The 17137-nt window shown below is 39.1% G+C and overlaps 4 protein-coding genes across 9 annotated transcripts in view; 3 read left to right on the top strand and 1 right to left on the bottom strand.

Moving 5' to 3' along the window:
* The window catches only part of LOC105227275 (MICAL-like protein 1), a 151402-nt gene extending 150342 nt beyond the window's left edge, over nucleotides 1–1060 (top strand). For all 4 annotated transcript variants that reach the window (XM_049456314.1, XM_049456313.1, XM_049456315.1 and 1 more), the window contains 2 exons: nucleotides 188–337; nucleotides 411–1060. In XM_049456314.1, coding sequence (XP_049312271.1) covers nucleotides 188–337; nucleotides 411–482 — 222 coding nt within the window. In that variant the 3' untranslated portion in view covers nucleotides 483–1060. The remainder of the gene's footprint in view (nucleotides 1–187; nucleotides 338–410) is intronic.
* Nucleotides 1061–4053: 2993 nt separating this feature from the next.
* On the top strand, nucleotides 4054–5771 carry LOC109579347 (uncharacterized). Its single transcript, XM_019989233.3, has one exon. It carries the CDS (start codon nucleotides 4425–4427, stop codon nucleotides 5718–5720), a length of 1296 nt encoding a protein of 431 aa, XP_019844792.2. The 5' UTR covers nucleotides 4054–4424; the 3' UTR covers nucleotides 5721–5771.
* A 1611-nt stretch (nucleotides 5772–7382) lies between these two features.
* The window catches only part of LOC105223167 (uncharacterized), a 32708-nt gene continuing 22953 nt past the window's right edge, over nucleotides 7383–17137 (bottom strand). The window contains exons 6-7 of the mRNA XM_049456328.1: nucleotides 9167–9283; nucleotides 7383–7681 (exon numbers count right to left, since the gene is read on the bottom strand). Of these exons, the coding sequence (XP_049312285.1) occupies nucleotides 7564–7681; nucleotides 9167–9283 (235 nt within the window). The 3' untranslated portion in view covers nucleotides 7383–7563. The remainder of the gene's footprint in view (nucleotides 7682–9166; nucleotides 9284–17137) is intronic.
* On the top strand, nucleotides 10755–13605 carry LOC105223166 (uncharacterized). 3 transcript variants are annotated; one of them, XM_011200808.4, is made up of 3 exons: nucleotides 10755–10921; nucleotides 11215–11341; nucleotides 11432–13605. In XM_011200808.4, exons 1-3 carry the CDS (start codon nucleotides 10880–10882, stop codon nucleotides 13231–13233), a joined length of 1971 nt encoding a protein of 656 aa, XP_011199110.2. In that variant the 5' UTR covers nucleotides 10755–10879; the 3' UTR covers nucleotides 13234–13605. The 3 variants fall into 3 exon arrangements, with proteins under 3 accessions (XP_011199110.2, XP_011199109.2, XP_011199108.2); XM_011200807.4 differs by having other exon boundaries at nucleotides 11411–13605; XM_011200806.4 differs by having other exon boundaries at nucleotides 10756–10921; nucleotides 11402–13604.

Below are 17137 nucleotides of genomic sequence, written 5' to 3'. Positions count from 1 at the left end.
ATATGGCAACCTCTTTATTTAAAATTTGTTATCGTTTCTAAACATTATTTGTAATTTAAAAGCTTTCAACTTAGAATTGCAAAAATCTTTGAATTTGTATTTCATAATTGCTGCAGCCTTTTGTACCACCCTAGTTTAAAGAAGTAATATTTTTATAGTTATTAACTTAATTTTTTCTCTTTTACAGAGCATTAAACAACGCTTAGAACTGCATACCGCGCAGCGTGAAGAAGACACCGATTCACGCAAAATCACAGCCAAACTTTCCAAAAAGGAGAAGAAGAAACAGAAGGAGTCGAAAAAGCTGAGCAAAAGCAAGAAAATCGATGCGGACAAGGTTTGTTAAATAAACTACTTTATTGCTTTAATCCAGTTATATAATATTAAATACATTTTTTTTTTTATTTAAGGACGCTGATGAATCCGAGCTAAATATGGATAAGCAGAAATTGAAGAAGAAAAAGAAGAAATTTCTCTTTTAAACCCGACTGAGACGAGTTCCGGCCGTTCAATTAAGCGTACGCCTTGCAGCCGCCTTGTGATAATATTATGACAAAATTATTTTCGAAAAAACTGATTTACTTGCGTTAAAATGGTAGTTTCAAACACAGCAGCGTGTTTAAAAAAGCGACTACAGAAATGTCTTCACGCTCGCACAGCCAAGAAATGAATTCCATGCTCGTAATATTTATTTCACTTTTATTATTTTTTTCAAACATTCATTGGCTTTAATTAAATTATAAATGAGATGATGAACTATTTTCAAATTTTATTTTTGTATTCATTCCTAACCTGAAATCTCAGCATTTGCACTTTTAAAGGCCTGTCTTCATATTATTTTTATTATTATTATTATTTTTTAATACAAAGAAATGAAAAATGGATTACTAAGCAAAACTATTTTTAAAACTTACACACGTACATATATACACACACAGTGTTACTTGCGTAATGTTAATTAAATCTAAGCTTACCTATACATATACATATATATATTAAACAAATATTTTGCATGTATTATACTGTTAAATTAAACTAAACATAAAAACATACAAACACACACTGACTTGCATTTTCTTTTCTACACTTATTTGTTAGTTTTATTGTTGTCGTTTTACATTACTTTTATCAAAAGGTCACATCACTAAAATGTAAAATAAATCATAAAATTTAAGGTGTTGGCAAATACTTGGTGATTCAACTAGTTTTCTAACCTCTCTGTATATGTATGTGCACATACACACATACATACTTATGCACATTTATGGAAAGAAGTGTCAATTACCGTAAGCGTCAATGCGCATGTGTGCCGCTCGTTAATCGGTTTACTATGCAATGTTACATTACATAAAGCACTTACAAACATATTAATACATATGATATGTATATCTACATACATACACTCAAATGAGCATCAATTTATAAAGAATATATTTTATGTTACCAAAATAAATATATTTCGTTTTTATTGCGTACTTATATCAATGGACTGGTATGAAATGTGTCATCTCGCAATATTATATCGATTTTTATAACTATCTTATTTCTTCACTAGTAAGCTAGATGTGGTCGTATAACTCATACAGCTCTTCGTTCCATCGACTGCGGTATTCACCGCTAATATTTTCCGTAGAAATTTTCTCTCGAAAACTCGTAACGTCGACTCATCAGATGTAATCATCGTCCATGCCTCTGCACCTTATCGCAGGACGAGAAGGATGAGCCTTTAGAATTTTGTCCTTGTACGATGAGAGAGAACTTTACAACTCAATTGCTTACTCAGTCCGAAGTAGCACTTGATTACAAGAGTTATTTTGCGTTGGATTTCGAGGCTGACATTGTTGTTGGTGTTAATGTTGGTTCCAAGATCGACGAAATTATCAACTACTTCGATGTTATGACTGTCAGCAGTGACGTGGCAGCCAAGTCGTGAAAGCGACGACTGTTTGTTTGATGACAGGAGATTGTATTTCGTCTCGCCCTCGTTCACTACCAGACCCATACGCTTCGTTTCCTTATCCAGTCTGGAGAAAGCAGAACTAACGACGAGGTTGTTAAGACTAATGATATCAATATCATCGAAGTACAGCCAGCAGCTGTATACTCTTATAGGAGACGGTATCTTCTATATTAAGTTCTGCAGCTCGAATTATTTTCTCCAGCAGCAGGTTGAAGACGTCGCCTTGTCTGAAACCTTGTTTGGTTTCGAAGGGCTCGCAGATGTCCTCGATCTTGACGGAGTTTTTGGTACTGCTCAACGTTAGTTTACACAGCCGTATTACGGGGGATACCATGTTTAAACATAGCATCACAAAAGCAACTCCTTTTTGTTCGGTTAAAAGCAGATGTGAAATCGTCGAAGATGTGTTGTACGTCGATCTTCTTTTTACGGGTTTTTTGCAAGATTTGGCGCATGGTAAATATCTGCCAGGCCCATGGCCACAGTGATAAGGTCCGACCAGACCGTGGGCTTTAGTCTTTCACACAATACTCCCCTTCCTTTCCTTCCTGCCGCTTTGTTATTCTTCAGACGGGTAATTGCTCTTCGAATTTCTACATGGTCGGGCAATGAAACGTCCGCTCTTCCTCATCGATTGGGGAATCGGGTTCACCATCTCATGGTGCTATGCTTTCACTGCCATTCAGCAGGCTGGAGAAGTATTCCTTTCATAATTTTAGTATGCTCTGAGCAACAGTCCCTAGATCACCTCTGGGGGTTCTACAAGAGTATGTCTTGAAATCCTCTGTTAGTCGCCGCATCTTTTCGTAAAATTTTCGAGCATTACCCCTATCGGCCAACTTGTCAAGTAGTACTCACGTATTTCGACTTCTCTCTTTTTTTTGTCTGCAAATGCGTTTCGCTTCCTTCTTCAACTCTAGGCATCTATCCCATCCCGCACGTGTTATGGTCGATTCTAACGTTGCGAGGTAAGCAGTCTGTTCCCTTGTGTTTGCTGCCGTCGTATCTTGCTGCACAGAAGGGGGTGCGTATCTTGGTTGCAACAAGATAGTGATCCTAGTCTATGTTAGGATGCCAGATCGTACGCACGTCTAAAACATTGGAGACGTGTCGTCCAACATGATTTATCTGGTTGGTTGCTTTTTGATCTGGAGACCGCCAGGTAGCTTGATGAATTTTGTTATGCTGGAATATAGAACTACAGATAACCATTTTTCGAGCCCTGGCGAAATCCATCAGTCTCAACCGTTGTACCAAATTTTCCTTCTTTTCCCACCCTTATGATTTTGACATCGTGGCGAAGGCAGCCCCTCATAGGTGCGCTTATAGAAGATACCTTTGGACACATCGTCCTTCTTTTCCATGCGGGCGTAGGCGTAAATCAGCAATGTGTTGCAAAACTATGTCAGTACTCGGCGATGGAGTTTCTCTCTCACCACGAATCCCACACCGAAGTTGCTATTCTTTATATGGCGACTGTAGTAAAGGCCACAAGGACCTTGTCCTGTCCATCGCATTTCTTAGACGGCGTTGATGTCAGAATTACGGGACCTTAAATCGTAATCCTTGACACGTTTGCAGGTTTCTCGTCTGAGGCTGTTTTTTTTTCTTTTCATTGGGTAGTGTTATTTACGTGGCGGGTCCCAAACCCACACCACAACCCTGGGAGGGAATGTTTCGCCTTCTCAGTCTAGCTCGCCTTTAAAAGGATGTTTTTTGGCTACGCAGAGCATATTTATCAGCAGTAATCATCATTCTGGAGATAAAAGAGGTTTGCGGAATGCATCATTTTGGTAGCTCTAACGCTTCAGACGATCTAGTGAACTCTATGCGCTTCCATGCCTTTATGCAATGTCTTTAATATTCGCGGTGAATCATCATTCGTTGTACCATTGGTAATCCCTGTTTGCTGGAGAGTCCTGCAATAAGACCTGTTGCCACTTTTACTGGGTTCATAGGTTATTCCTATCCTATTGTTCTAAAAGGTATTATAGTGTGAGCTTTCCTGATTCACAAATATCACTCAAAGACTCAGTGTTGTCATTTTCATCACACTCATTTAAGGGAAGAATACTTGTTGTTAGTCTTCAACTCCATCCCACATTGTATGTTTTTTCTTTGACATTATGGTTTCATTTTTAATATTTTTTATTATAATTTTGAAAAGAAGCTGAATATTTTTATTTTTTAAATCAGAAAAACATAATAAAAAGTGTCCGGTGCACAAATTTAGCGTAAACCGAGACTTTACTACACGAAGTGACGGAATCTAGCCGAAGCGGCCCAAAATTCATGAGTGTCAACTAAATTTATTGTTTATGAAAAATTTTGCAAATCAGAATTAAGAAATTTTTTACTTTCGAAAGAAAAAACGAGCAAGCTATTGAAAGAGAACGAAGAAAGGTGCGATAACGAAAGGCATACACACTTACACGATTAACATTAACAGTTAGACAACACAAAGATGTCCTATCAAATAAAATCGACACCATTTTTTCGACGCATGGTTAGCACCAGTAAAAAGAATGGCCAGCTGCAGCGTTTAAAGGAGGAATACGAGCGCATCAAGGACTTCAACGATCGCACGATTGAAATGAAGATGCGACAGGTGCGTCTGAAGCGACTCTTTCGCGAAATCGAAGAGATCAAAGAGACATCATCACAATGGAAACGACGACGTGTGGCGCCCATGGATCGTCTACGTACGAACGAGGAGATACGCGTCGAGACCTTGGTGAAGGCTAAAGAACTAGGCAAAGAATATTCGAAAATGAATGCGTTGGTCGATCGTTGTTCGTCGCGTCTCGATGCTGTAGCATCGGGTGCCGCCGTCGGCAGTATGTCATCGCGCATAGAATTGGAACGTAAAGCGCGTTCGGATAAACGCATCAGTTACGGCAACGATCGTTCACGTATGAATATACAAAAAATCTCAACAAGTCAACGTAAATCAAATACGAAGACCGTTATTAGCGCGGAACAAGAACTCAAGGAGTTGAAAGATCGACTCAAGAATCGTCTTCAATTCGGTAATTCGTGTTCCAGTCGCAATCTATCTAGAAAACTTAAAAAAGATGGCCACCGCAAGGCCACTGAAGGTAAATCTTTGATTGAATTTAGCAAAGTCACGGAGCACGAGACATTGCAAAGCAAGTTCACATGTGACGCTGGCGGCATGGAAATGCCATCGATGGCATTCAACGACACAACGCGCCCTACTAAGAACTTTGAGGATATGCACACGAGTCGTGCGGTTGGCGGCATGTCGGATACGTCGTCCAAAAACGATGAGGATCGACGTATACGTGCGCGGCAACGTTGGCGCAAGGTGGCGTTACTCGTGCGTCATCGTTTCGATGCGTTCTTAAGGCGTAATGCACCACCGCCGTTACGTGATAACAGTGATACCGGTTCGGAGGAATATTCGTTGCGCGCCATATCGAATGACACCGATTTACCGCTTAGTCAGTTGCGTAACAAAGCTTCGCCACCGAACTCCGAAACTGAGCTTCTACCAGGTGAGGTTCTGCTAAGCGTTGAATCGCTCGATCCAATCGAGTCGCAACCGCTGCCCGATCCTGGTTCACTGACAGCAGGCATTTTATTATGTGACGAGTCAAGCAATGCAACGGATGACCGTCGCAAAGTGCAGACGTATGTGAAAATACTGGAACCGTTTCTTCGCGACGCCGGTAAGAAGGCTGTAGAGCTTAGCGTTGAGGAGTTCCGTAGCATTTTTGAACATCGCAGCGCCGAGTAGCTGAACTTTGGCGGTCGCGTTCCACATATTTTGTGCACAATCAAATCAGTCTTCAAAAGTATATGAGCATCTATTGTTACGCCCGGAAAGAAGCGTGCGTTCATTTTGTTTCGATGGCGTGAATCTTAACTTTTCCCTTTTCAAATAAAACTTCTGGGCTTTCACAGTTTGGCACAGGTCCTCTCATTCCTGGTTTATTGTGCTAAGTTACAATGTTGGTGCATTTGAATTTAGTGCTATTTTCTCAACAAGTGTTCAGCTAGACATGCCGTCGTCGTTCATTGCAAATAGACTCAGTCCAATTGGCTCCCATTGTACCGTAGCACACAGTTCATCATCACAAATTTTAGTTTGCAATAAAAATTACAAATTAGAAATGTGTATTCATTTTATTAAGATGAGCGGAAATGTAAGTAGAAAATAAGCTGGAGCAATTTGAGAAAGACTATAGACGGTCTTATAGCAGTACTTGAGAGCGAACCAATTGTTTCTTTTTTTGCAATGTGGCAACAATTGGAGATTTCAAGCAAAGCCAGGTCCTTCCCCATCTGGTCTTTTCAACGGAGTAGAGCTCTTCCTCTACTGGAGTATTTTCGTCCGTTCGGACGACATGACCTACCCAGCGTAGCCGCTGTCTCTTAATTCGCTGACCTATGTCAATGTCGTCGAATGTCTCGAACAGCTCATCGTTCCAACGTATACGGTATTCGCCGTGGCCAATGCGCAAAGGGCCATAAATCTTCCGCGGAACCTTTCTCTCGAAAAATTGTAACGTCGACTCATCAGATGTCATCGTCCATACCTCTGCACTGTACAGCATGACGGGAATATTGAGTGCCTTGTAGAGTTGGGTCTTGATTTGTCGAGAGAAGACTTCTCAATTGCCTAGTCAGTCCGAAGCAGTTGGGAAGAGTTATTCTGCATTGGATTTCGAGGCTGACGTTGTAGTTGGTGTTAATGCCGGTTCCAAGATAGACGAAATTATTTACCACGTCGAAGTTATGACTGTTAATAGTGATATGGTAGCCAAGTTGCGAGTGCGACTACAGTTTGTTTGATGTCAGAAGATATTTTGTCTAGCTCTTTACTGCGAGACCTATTTGCTTCGCTCTTTATCCAGTCTGGAGAAAGCAGAACTAACTGCGCGGATGTTGAGGCTAATGATATTATTATCATCGGCGTACGTCAGCAGCTGTACACTCTTATGACGATTGTACCTTCTCTATTCACATCTGCAGCTCGAATTATATTCTCCAGGAGTAGATTGAAAAATTCGCACTATAGGGAGTCACCTTGTCTGAAACCTCTTTTGGTATCGAACGGCTCGGAGAGTTCCTTCCCGATCCTGACGGAGCTTTTGGTATTGTTCAACGTCAGTTTACACAGCCGTATTAAAATATGGAGCAGTTTGAGCGGTTTCCCTTGTTGTGGATTTAGCAGAACACACTTAAATTCCAATCGTCGGACATGCTTTCATCCTACCATATTCTATAAAGAAGCTGATACATGCTCCTTATTAGCTCTTCCCCGCCGCATTTGAATAGTTCGGCCGGAAATCCATCAGTAGTTCACTTCGGCGACTGATGGAAATGCGAAAATTCCTGAAAATCCAATTTATCTTCAAGGTTCGTTAATAAAAATGAAAACTTTCGCAATCTTTTTTTTTACCAAAACATTTTATTACATCGTACATACATAGGTATTTATAAAAAGGCACAGAATTTGTAGCACAGCTTTGATCCGTTCTTCACAAGCTTGAGCGCTTATGAAGTTTGTTCGTTGAAGAGCACACCGAAAGTCCCAGCGATACTCTTACAGGCAGTGTTCGAAACTTTGTGTTGTCTTAGAAGCAGCGACATCTATCCACTGGACATACGGAACCGTAATTCAGACATTCATCCATGCAATACGTGTCCGCACCTTCACGTCCCTCTAGCTCACCAATCGCCACACAATCCTTACTGCAATTATAATGGTTTACATAGTATATAACAGTATATTGTATAAATACTTCGTAATGTAATATATAAAACCCAAAACCGTTTCAAGCTTAACTTATGTTAAGAGCAACATGCATACACTTTAATTCATTGAGTTATCTTGCGGAAACCAGGGAACTCTTTGTGTGGGGACCTGAAGGAAATATAGAAAAAGGATGAGCTTACTTTTTCTTGCCAAATGACATTACTTTGAATGTCACATTTTCATCTAATCTCATTAAGTAGGCTCAAGTAGTGATCGAAGTATACGGAACTTCTATTTTCAAAGTCAATCATGGATATTAAAGGAAGGTATGTACCGATTTTGTTCATATTTGGTACCAAATGCCAATAAATTAAGAGTGTAATATCGACCTAATGCCATGGTGAGAGTAATCCTGATGGTCGGTTTAAGATTATTTTCAAGAGTACTTTTTTGACAGATCAGGCTTGAGTTGTGTCAAGCTGTCATGTGAATTTTTTTCTGCGTTGTGTGGAATTATTACGAACATTTACGTTCTGTAAAGAATGTTTCGATCGATGTCGTAGATGACTCCAAGACGAATTCTGTGAAGGTCGTGTAAAATCAGTTGTGGTTTCGGAAACTTTAGGGGCTGTGCACAAATTCATATTGCAAGATCGTCATGTGACCTATCGTGAGATTGAGACAACTGTGGGCATTGGTGGGATAGTGGAACCAGCCCAGTGAAAAAAATGTTCATTTCGATTAGTCGAGATTCGAAACAAGTTTATGACATCGTTAGAGGAATCGTGGGATTTACGCTAATGATCCCGAAAGTAAATAGCAGTCGACTGTATGATTCTTTCAAGATAACCCTAATCCAAAAAAAGATGTTCGCGCAGGAGCCTTTCCAGCAAGTTGTTTCCTGCTATTTTAGTAAAACTGAACATATCACCATAAATTCTGAGTGGTACATAACCAATTGTGTGTCAGTGGTCTTTCAAAAATCAGGAAAACCAACCACTGAGGACAGATCACTCTTGACTACGACACTTCGAGTCATCACTCAAATTTACTCAGATTAAATTCTGAATGAATGAAAGTTTCTGAAATCTCAATTTCACTAGTTATTTGAAAACCAAATTAAAAAATTCGGTGTTGCATGTTGCGAAGCCAAAAAAAAAATTAAAAATAATGGTAAGAAGATCATTAATAAGAAATATTATAAGATAGGTTAAAAAAAATGTAAATAGTTTTTTGTAAAGCAGGTTCAAATCAAATCAAGAAAATAAAAAAAATAAACTGAATTTTTCGGAAAACTTTCAAAAATAAAATAAACCACGCAAAAGCCAATAGAAAATCGAACATTTTAAAAAGTATTAAACTCAAATCTCATTAATTAATTCTGCCGGACTAAATAAAATAAATTTAGTTCAGCATAGAGTTTGAAATATGTTAGTCAAAATCAAACAAATAATATAGTAAATAATAATTTTTTCACTTACGGACAATGACATGCGGATTCCGGACAGTTGGGTGGATAACGCAAGCAGTTCGTCTCACACCAGTTATCCATACCGGGAATGGTGCGGAATGCTGGCGCGGCAATACATTTCTGGTCACTGCAAAGAAAAAAAGGAGAAAAAACATTGTTTGAGTATTGATATCGCAAATATTTATTAAATTCTAACAGCCGATGAAGAGTTTTTTATATGAACAAGTCGAATGGTAATTATTTCATGCTGCAATCAGTTTTCTCATTTTAACTTCATTTCATTTTTCAATCTATTTTATGCATACTAGTTGTTGGTTCGTTTCGCCACTGTCTAAGTATTAGCGAGCTTTAGCTTATAATTTCCCCATTCTGAATACTTAGTGTTTTGCTTTGAATAAATGTTATGATCTAACTACTGGTTAAAGACGAGCACTTAGCTATATCATATAGAATGGTTTTAAGATAAACTAGTAAGGAAGGTGTGTTGACAACGGGCTGGTAGAAGCGTTTAGTCACGTATTATACGCGTGCGAAGAGGTTTGCTCGCGATCTGTAGTCTCAGGGAATTCAGTTAAGTGACAGTTAGAGAATGAATAAAAAGTTTCTACGTCCTCTACGCCTTTAGACCCATTGGAAATATATATTTTAAAACATGTTATTCGGGACTTGGCATATTATGTACTACCAAAGTAAATGTTAATGCTCCGAAAAAGATATTTTATAGCCGGAAGAAAAGTAGCTTCCAAATCAAGATTGAGCAATCTGAATAAAGTCATATCTATAGATAATAGCTGCTAGTCTTGGAATCTTTCGATGTGTGAGGAAGAAGATGATGAGTCTAGTAGTTAGTTCAGGTAGATAGGATATCATTCAGTTTGCTCGTTCTTTGGTACGTCATTATTTGATTAACAGTAAGCAGTGAAAGTAGCTCAGAATGTGAGTTGAGAAAGTTGAAAATTTGGATTTTTGCAAGCAAGAACATTTAAGCTATGTAGTTCTTAAGACAAACCCCTTAAATTACAATATCGAAGTATGTTTTCAGAAAATAAATTATCTAAAAATAATACAAAGTCTTGTTGGTTAATGGTCCTAGTCCTAAAATGATATTATGAGAGGCAATTTGTCTTGCAAAACTTAAGATCTATTAATACTTTAGTTTTATAAAAGTTGTAGGTCCATTCAACTGGAACAGAGCTTGGCGGAGTTAGATCTGGTTAAGAATAGGTATAGGATTCAGAACTAATTCGTCCAACTTCAGATTCAATTTGCTGGCATTAAAACTAAAATATTCTTAGAGCAATATGAGGTCTGAATAAGTATGAGTTTTAGACGTACTTCTATCAACTTCGGTTCCAGTTTCCTGAAACTACAACCAAAGTATTCATAGAACAATAAGAGACCTGGATAAGTATGGGATATAACCTAATTCCACCACCTTCTGTTCTAGTTTCCTTGCACTAAAACTTATTTCATAGAGCAATATGAGAACTGAATAAGTATGGCATCCATCATTTTACATGAAGCTTTCAAATTAACCGATTCTTGTAAGTGGTAACCCAAATTACAACGTTTCAAAACAAAAATATTTTTCTTTCTTTTCATTTTGAGAATATCTGCGACATTATTTCTTTTTCAAATCTATTATCATATTTATTATTTTTGTTGGTAAGTTTTCCAATTGTTCCAAATTGACCGCTCTAAAATTCTGAGTCCTAAACAAACAATGTATGCGCGCGCAAAAAACGACAAAATATATTCAAAACCGGTAAGTTCAAGCCACTTTTGTGCCGAAATTTATTTATATGCAGAGCAATTTTAAAACTTTTCAACATTCTCCATTAGCAAACCCAAAATACGTTCCAAAAACGTAAAAAAAATGTTCTCAGAAAGTAGACATTAGAAAAGTGCTCATGATTGAAAAAATTGTGAATGTGAAATCAAAAAAAAAGAAAGCAAAATTTCTTAAAATATTATATTAAATCAATTAATTGAAAAAATATAAAAAACAATTCAACAAAAATAATTTTTATTATTTTTTTTTCCAAAAAAAATAAATAGACGGAGTATCAAAGCGAATGGACAATGCCGAACGTGGTGAATAAAGCCAAGCCGAGCCAATTGATGAAAATGGAAAAGGAAAATGAGAACAAGGATTTGCGACGAAAGTTGAAGAATCTCAATAAAGGTGAGTAAGCCAGTTTGTTATCAACGATTTCCACCACCCGAACTTAGTACTGATTTCAAGTGACTGCAGTAAACTTTCGTTCGCTCTCAGAGCGGTCACCAGGACTGGCCAACAAAGAAACCGTCTGGGATCGTTTGAGCCGCGTCAAGAAGAGCGCTAGTAATGAGGGAAATTTCCTGTTAGGCTCCAAAAGCCGCACGCTAATACCGGCAGCGAAGAGTACACAACGTCTACAACAACAACAACGCGCGGCGTCGCAACGTGCGAATAAAAAGCCATTAACGCCGAACACAAACCTCAACAAACGCGTAACGGAGAAGAAATCAGTGAGAAGAATCAAGAGCAAAGCAACTTATTTACAGGATCTCGATTTGGATGAGAACGCTTTCAATTGTAAGCGCATTAAGGAGATACTAACAGCGCGCAGTATTTGTAATTCGAAAACTTCTTCGGAGGAATGCTCGCTGAAGCAGGTGTCTGCGCGTTCGGAGAATGTTAGTTGCGTGCTGAATGATCAGCTCAACACCGACTATGATTTCGAGGATTCCGAGATGGAGAAGCAAATAGAGTCACAGGATTCTTTGGATGATTTTGTGATTGCGCCGCTGATGGCAGTGCCCACTACAGATTCGCTGAATATGAGCGCGACAATTTCGTCGAATTTTCGTTGTTTACTGGACTGTAAACAGAAGAATATGGCGCCCGATGAGATAGCCACGATAAAGAATGTGGTGAAAACGGATGAGCGACATCGTCAACTGCAGCCGAACGACTCCATACTATTCAAAGAAATACTCAAAACACAGTTGAAGGAGATCATACGTCAGGAGACGGTTGTGAAGTCGGCGTTGCATAATCTAAACGATCATCCGGTGGTGAGTTCACCAACAACTGTAGCCATACACAAGCCCGTTATAACGCTGGATGTAGAGCCCAAAAAACAGCAGGTGGATGTGATCTTCAAGAATGTGCCCACACTCGAGAAAGAGATCATCATCTTGAAGGCGTTGGGCGAGAAATTAGAAGCCACCTTGAAGCGCACCGTCTCACAAGGTGACATCAAGCTGCAGGAACTGAATAAGCTGGCCACAACGCTCGAAACAAAGTGGCATGTCAGTCACCCTGATAACTTCCAATATGCCTGCAATGAGTTCTTCTCGATGGGTGTGCGTCGTTGCATCGGCATTGTGCAAGAGTTTCGCATGGAGCATAAGACTATTGTGGAGCTCAAAGAGCAAGCCAGTCATCACTTTTATTTACCCTCCAACAAAGACAGCACCGAACTGAAGCGCACTTCCTTTAAGCGTCTTAAGGAAAACCCCGATTTGCTGATGCGTTACCTGAAACCGAAGAGCACACTCGTGCCATTCAATGTGCTGGAACAGGACCCCTGTTTTTTCAATAGTTTCCTTTATAGTCCGTGTGTTATTGGAAGTTTGGAAAGCTCTGTGTCACTACAAAAAGATGTGCGCACTGCAGAGCCCGTACAGAAGACACAGTCAAAGGAAGCTGGTGATAGCGCTCGTAGCGCGCGTGTACCTTACAAGTATGAGAAGGAGCCATTGAAGATCGAAGAGATACAGTGTACGTTAAATGATGCGCTCTACAATGCACAACAACAGCGTCCGGTAGGGTCAGTAGTGAAGGCTGAAATTTCCACAACTTTAGAGGAGAGAGCGGTGAACACCTCACGCATACGCATATGTGTGTGTGAAGCGCCGATACGTGGCCGTAAACGTCGACGCATACGTCGGCATCATACGCCACTGTCACCGGCGAATAACCCGGACCCGAAGAATAACATCTTCAAAACCATACTCGTGGGCAGCGTACAAATATCCGTGTTTCTTCTACTCATCATGGCCATTACATATCCGGATGTCAGATGTTGAAGTGCTGGGGGTTAAGTAGCTCTAACAATCAATCTTTCTTGCTGTCTCGTTCTCGTAGTATCTCGTGAATTCTTCATTTGTATTGCTTAGTTAGTGCTTTTCGCACGTTCGTTCGTATTTTTATGTGTATTTCGAAATAATTCTGCTCGGCCAAGATGTATGTAGTTCAAAATTCTGATTGGAGAGGAAATTGCAGAAGTGGAAATATCTTTGTGGTCTGCTTTGGAGAAAGATTTTAATTTCTGTAATTTCTTTTACAACGATTTTCGGGTGTATCACACTATTTGTCTAAATATTTTAATGAATTATTCGAAATTTGTGCAGTAAAATGTAATGAGTTATTTTTATACAAAAAAAAAGTGGTGTTTTCTTCATGAGACGATATTTTTTTCACCAAAATATTGGAATTTTTTAATCGAAGAGAGGCTGGCTCTCATTTTCGACAGCGTATTGAGCACAAGATACAATTTTTAAGAATTCAATTTATCCCACCCGAACTTGGTATTGATTTCATGTGACTGCAGTAACATTTCGTTCGCGCACAGGGCGATTACCAGGGCCTTGGGATATGTCATTTCCTTGTCAGTCGGGTCTCTGTAGTCGGAACGAACTCAGATTTTTGACGCGTCCAGGACTGTCAACTCGGTAGAATTCTGCCGCTACCACAACTAACCAAACAAGAAATCGTCTAGAACTCACTACAAAATCCTCAAGAGATCAATAGAATGTGCGGATTTTTGGTTCGAGTAGATACTGTTGGTTGAGCTGGGTCATGCAAAGTAATAAAAAAAATATTGCATAAAATTACGTCCTATTCCATGGACAGAAAAATTATAAATTGAAAAATAATTATTGAACTCGATTTTCTGCCTATTACTCCTTTTTCTTAATAATTGTTACGGTCCCAACAACTCCCAACAACTTCTTTAATAACTGTTACGACACCTGCTTTTATCATACATATTCATATTTTATGAATAGCTGTTCTTCCATTTTTATTATTAACCACCCTAATATTGATTTACTCTGCTCTCGTTTCTGTATGAAGTCATTTCCTGTCATCACTCTTAGTCAAGTTCTCAACACATGTTCAATATATTCATTGCCAACTGAGCTGACAGATGTCGCTATAACGCCAACTCATTGCATAATTTTAGGCTGCAGTAAACTCTTTGTGTGAATGTTTGCATTAAACAACACAAAATCTGTCATGATATTAACACTGTTTAACAAATTAATATTTTTTTTCGAAATAGTTATATATTGGATGCTGAATATTAGAAATCATGAATTAAAAATTAAATATATAATTATTATTTCTCATTTTTTTTTCGTAGTGGTATAATTTTTGCAAATTTAATAAAATTTTCTATACATTTATAATCTATTTAGCTTATGTTGGTTAACGGATAAATTTATGGTTAAGAGAAATAAGGTACTAAAAAGAGAAAATCAGATGGAAATCAGTAACGAGGAAGATATGAGCCAAGCATGATACAACTAGAACTAAGGATATATTACATAGGTACATATATATTACATAGGTACAGGAATTACAAACTTACAGCATCTATAACGGGACACTAGACTTTTGGAGAATATGAGTCTGCGCTATAAATTTACTTGCCGCAGCTATAAACAAGAAGGGAATAAGGAAACGGTTTCCCACTTTCTCTGTGAGTGCCCAGCCCTAACACAAACGACTTATGTACTTGGAACACATTAGGCACCGAACCATGAATGGCTGTCCACCAAAAGCATTGCAGACATACGAGAATTAGTTTCATCAGGAGCATAAAATATTTAGCTTCAGCGCAAAGAGATAGCAAGATTATAGAGGTTTTACCTATCTACCTAAGTATTATCCCAAGGAATATTTTTAGTTGTTCCTAAGCTCTACTAAATGTCATTTGTGTTAGCAGTGAACGAAAATTACTTCTGTTAGTTAGAAAAATGTTAAATCGAAGGGGGAATTGAACAGAGCCTTGTAATTTTTAAATTTTGAAACAGTTGCTAGTAAATTTATTTTAGAAACATAAGTTGGGGCATTTAATAACCCATAAATAGATAAGAAAAACTAACTAACGATCTTCAGCATTTGAAGTGGACATAGAGGATTTTAGATAGTGTGGTTCAAGTACGAGGTATGACAATTAAGTAATGAGACTGATTCCATATTTGAAAATTATTCTACAACTCTGCCATCCCCTTCAAAGTAGTCCCCTTGGGCAGCTATACAACGATTCCAGCGCGTTTTCCATGCTTCGTAACATTTCTGGAACGCTTCGACTGGGATGTTCGCGAGTACCCATGTCACGGCCGCCTGGATGTCCGTAATCGACTCAAATCGACTCCTTTGACCAACGATTTTTTTTTAGGAAACAAATAAAAGTCACAGGGTGACATGTCGGGCGAATAAGGCGGCTGTTGCAACACGGCGATCCCTTTAGAGGCCAAATACTGGGACACGCTGAGGGCGGTGTGGCACGGCGCGTTGTCGTGATGAAGGATCCAGTTACGAGCGATGTCTGGGCGCACCCTGTTGACTCGTTTTCGCAATCTTTCGAGTACTTGGCAATAGTAGACTTGATTCACAGTTTTCCCCGGTGGAACGAATTCTTTGTGGACGATTCCACGGCTATCAAAAAGGCAATAATCATCGTTTTCACCTTCGACTTGCTCATGCGAGCTTTTTTCGGGCGGGGGGCCCGCGGAGACAACCATTGTGAGCTTTGGCGTTTGGTTTCCGACGACTAAGAGCACTATCACCATACACTCTTACAATTTTAGCGTACGTTTCCGAAGCTGTTTCGCCCAATCTGGCGCAAAATTTTATCGCGACGCGTTGCTCTTGATTTCGTTTTTCCATTTTCGTGAAGAGCACTACAAACACACGTCTACTCAACTTGACACAGCAGGCGAACTAAACAAGCCAGAGCGATGGTACATATATCAATGGAGATGGGGACGGATGCCGGAAAAAGAGGAAGGGAACAGGTTTACCACAAGCGCGACAATAAAATCAGTCTCATTACTTAATTGTCAAACCTAGTATTAAAATAGGTTTCAAGTTATAAAAAGAGGACATCGTAGATCGGTTAGTGAGATATGCAGGTTAGGTTAGATTAGATGGCTGATCAAAGATCGCACGTGGACTGTACGTAGTCCTTTTTGATGCCATAGAAAAAGAACTCCCGTCTTCGGACTTACAGATCTGATATGCAGTTTCTTCAAAAAGTATCGCGAATTTTGTATTTCTCCTCAAATATCTATTTTGTCCACTTCAAAGTAATCATCCCCGGATATACCGCACTTCTGCCAGCGTTTTTTCCAATTCTCAAACCACTTGGAAGAGTAATTTTTGTGATCCTGTTTAGCTCCGCCTTCGATGCAGTTTTTAACTTTCGATCATAGAGTCGTTCTTTCATAGGCCGCTTCAGTTTTGGGATAAAACGGGCTCGGTAACATTAATGTGTTGTTTTTGGACAAATATTCGCAACGATGTATGGTCAGGGCGTTATCATAGCTCAAAAGCGAAAAAAACACCAAAAGTTACTTTTTTCTAAGGTAGCTTCACCACATGCATTCGAAATGCATCCACGCACTTAACTTTGTTAAGTTATGGGCCGACAAGTCTTAGTTTTTGCAGCTCCGTCGCGTATTGCATAGATTCTTCGTTAGTTTTTCGCCAAATTTTCTACTAGTATCGTGCCCCAATCACCGTATTCGCCTTATTTAGCTCCGTGAAACTTCTGGCTATCTGGGAAACTCCAACGACCGTTCCGTCGAAAACGTTTTGAGTCAATTGAAGACTGAATCGCTACACCTTTTGAAGGTTATTCCAGAAATTGACTTTAACAACTGTTTCGAGGATTAGAAAAACGTTGGCTCAAGTGTTAGAGGG

Source organism: Bactrocera dorsalis, chromosome 4 (assembly GCF_023373825.1).
Source record: "Bactrocera dorsalis isolate Fly_Bdor chromosome 4, ASM2337382v1, whole genome shotgun sequence".
In the NCBI taxonomy this organism is placed as follows: domain Eukaryota; kingdom Metazoa; phylum Arthropoda; class Insecta; order Diptera; family Tephritidae; genus Bactrocera; species Bactrocera dorsalis.
Note: the sequence above shows the minus strand (reverse complement) of the source record. Positions and strands in the feature narration are given on the sequence as shown.

Bases quoted from the DNA above. Each gene is read 5' to 3' on its own strand.
- LOC105223166 (XM_011200806.4), top strand. From the start codon at position 10,880: ATGTATGCGCGCGCAAAAAACGACAAAATATATTCAAAACCG. The intron at 10,922-11,214 runs GTAAGTTCAAGC...AAAAATAAATAG, and splicing joins ACAAAATATATTCAAAACCG to ACGGAGTATCAAAGCGAATG. The intron at 11,342-11,401 runs GTGAGTAAGCCA...ACTGATTTCAAG, and splicing joins GTTGAAGAATCTCAATAAAG to TGACTGCAGTAAACTTTCGT.
- LOC109579347 (XM_019989233.3), top strand. From the start codon at position 4,425: ATGTCCTATCAAATAAAATCGACACCATTTTTTCGACGCATGGTTAGC.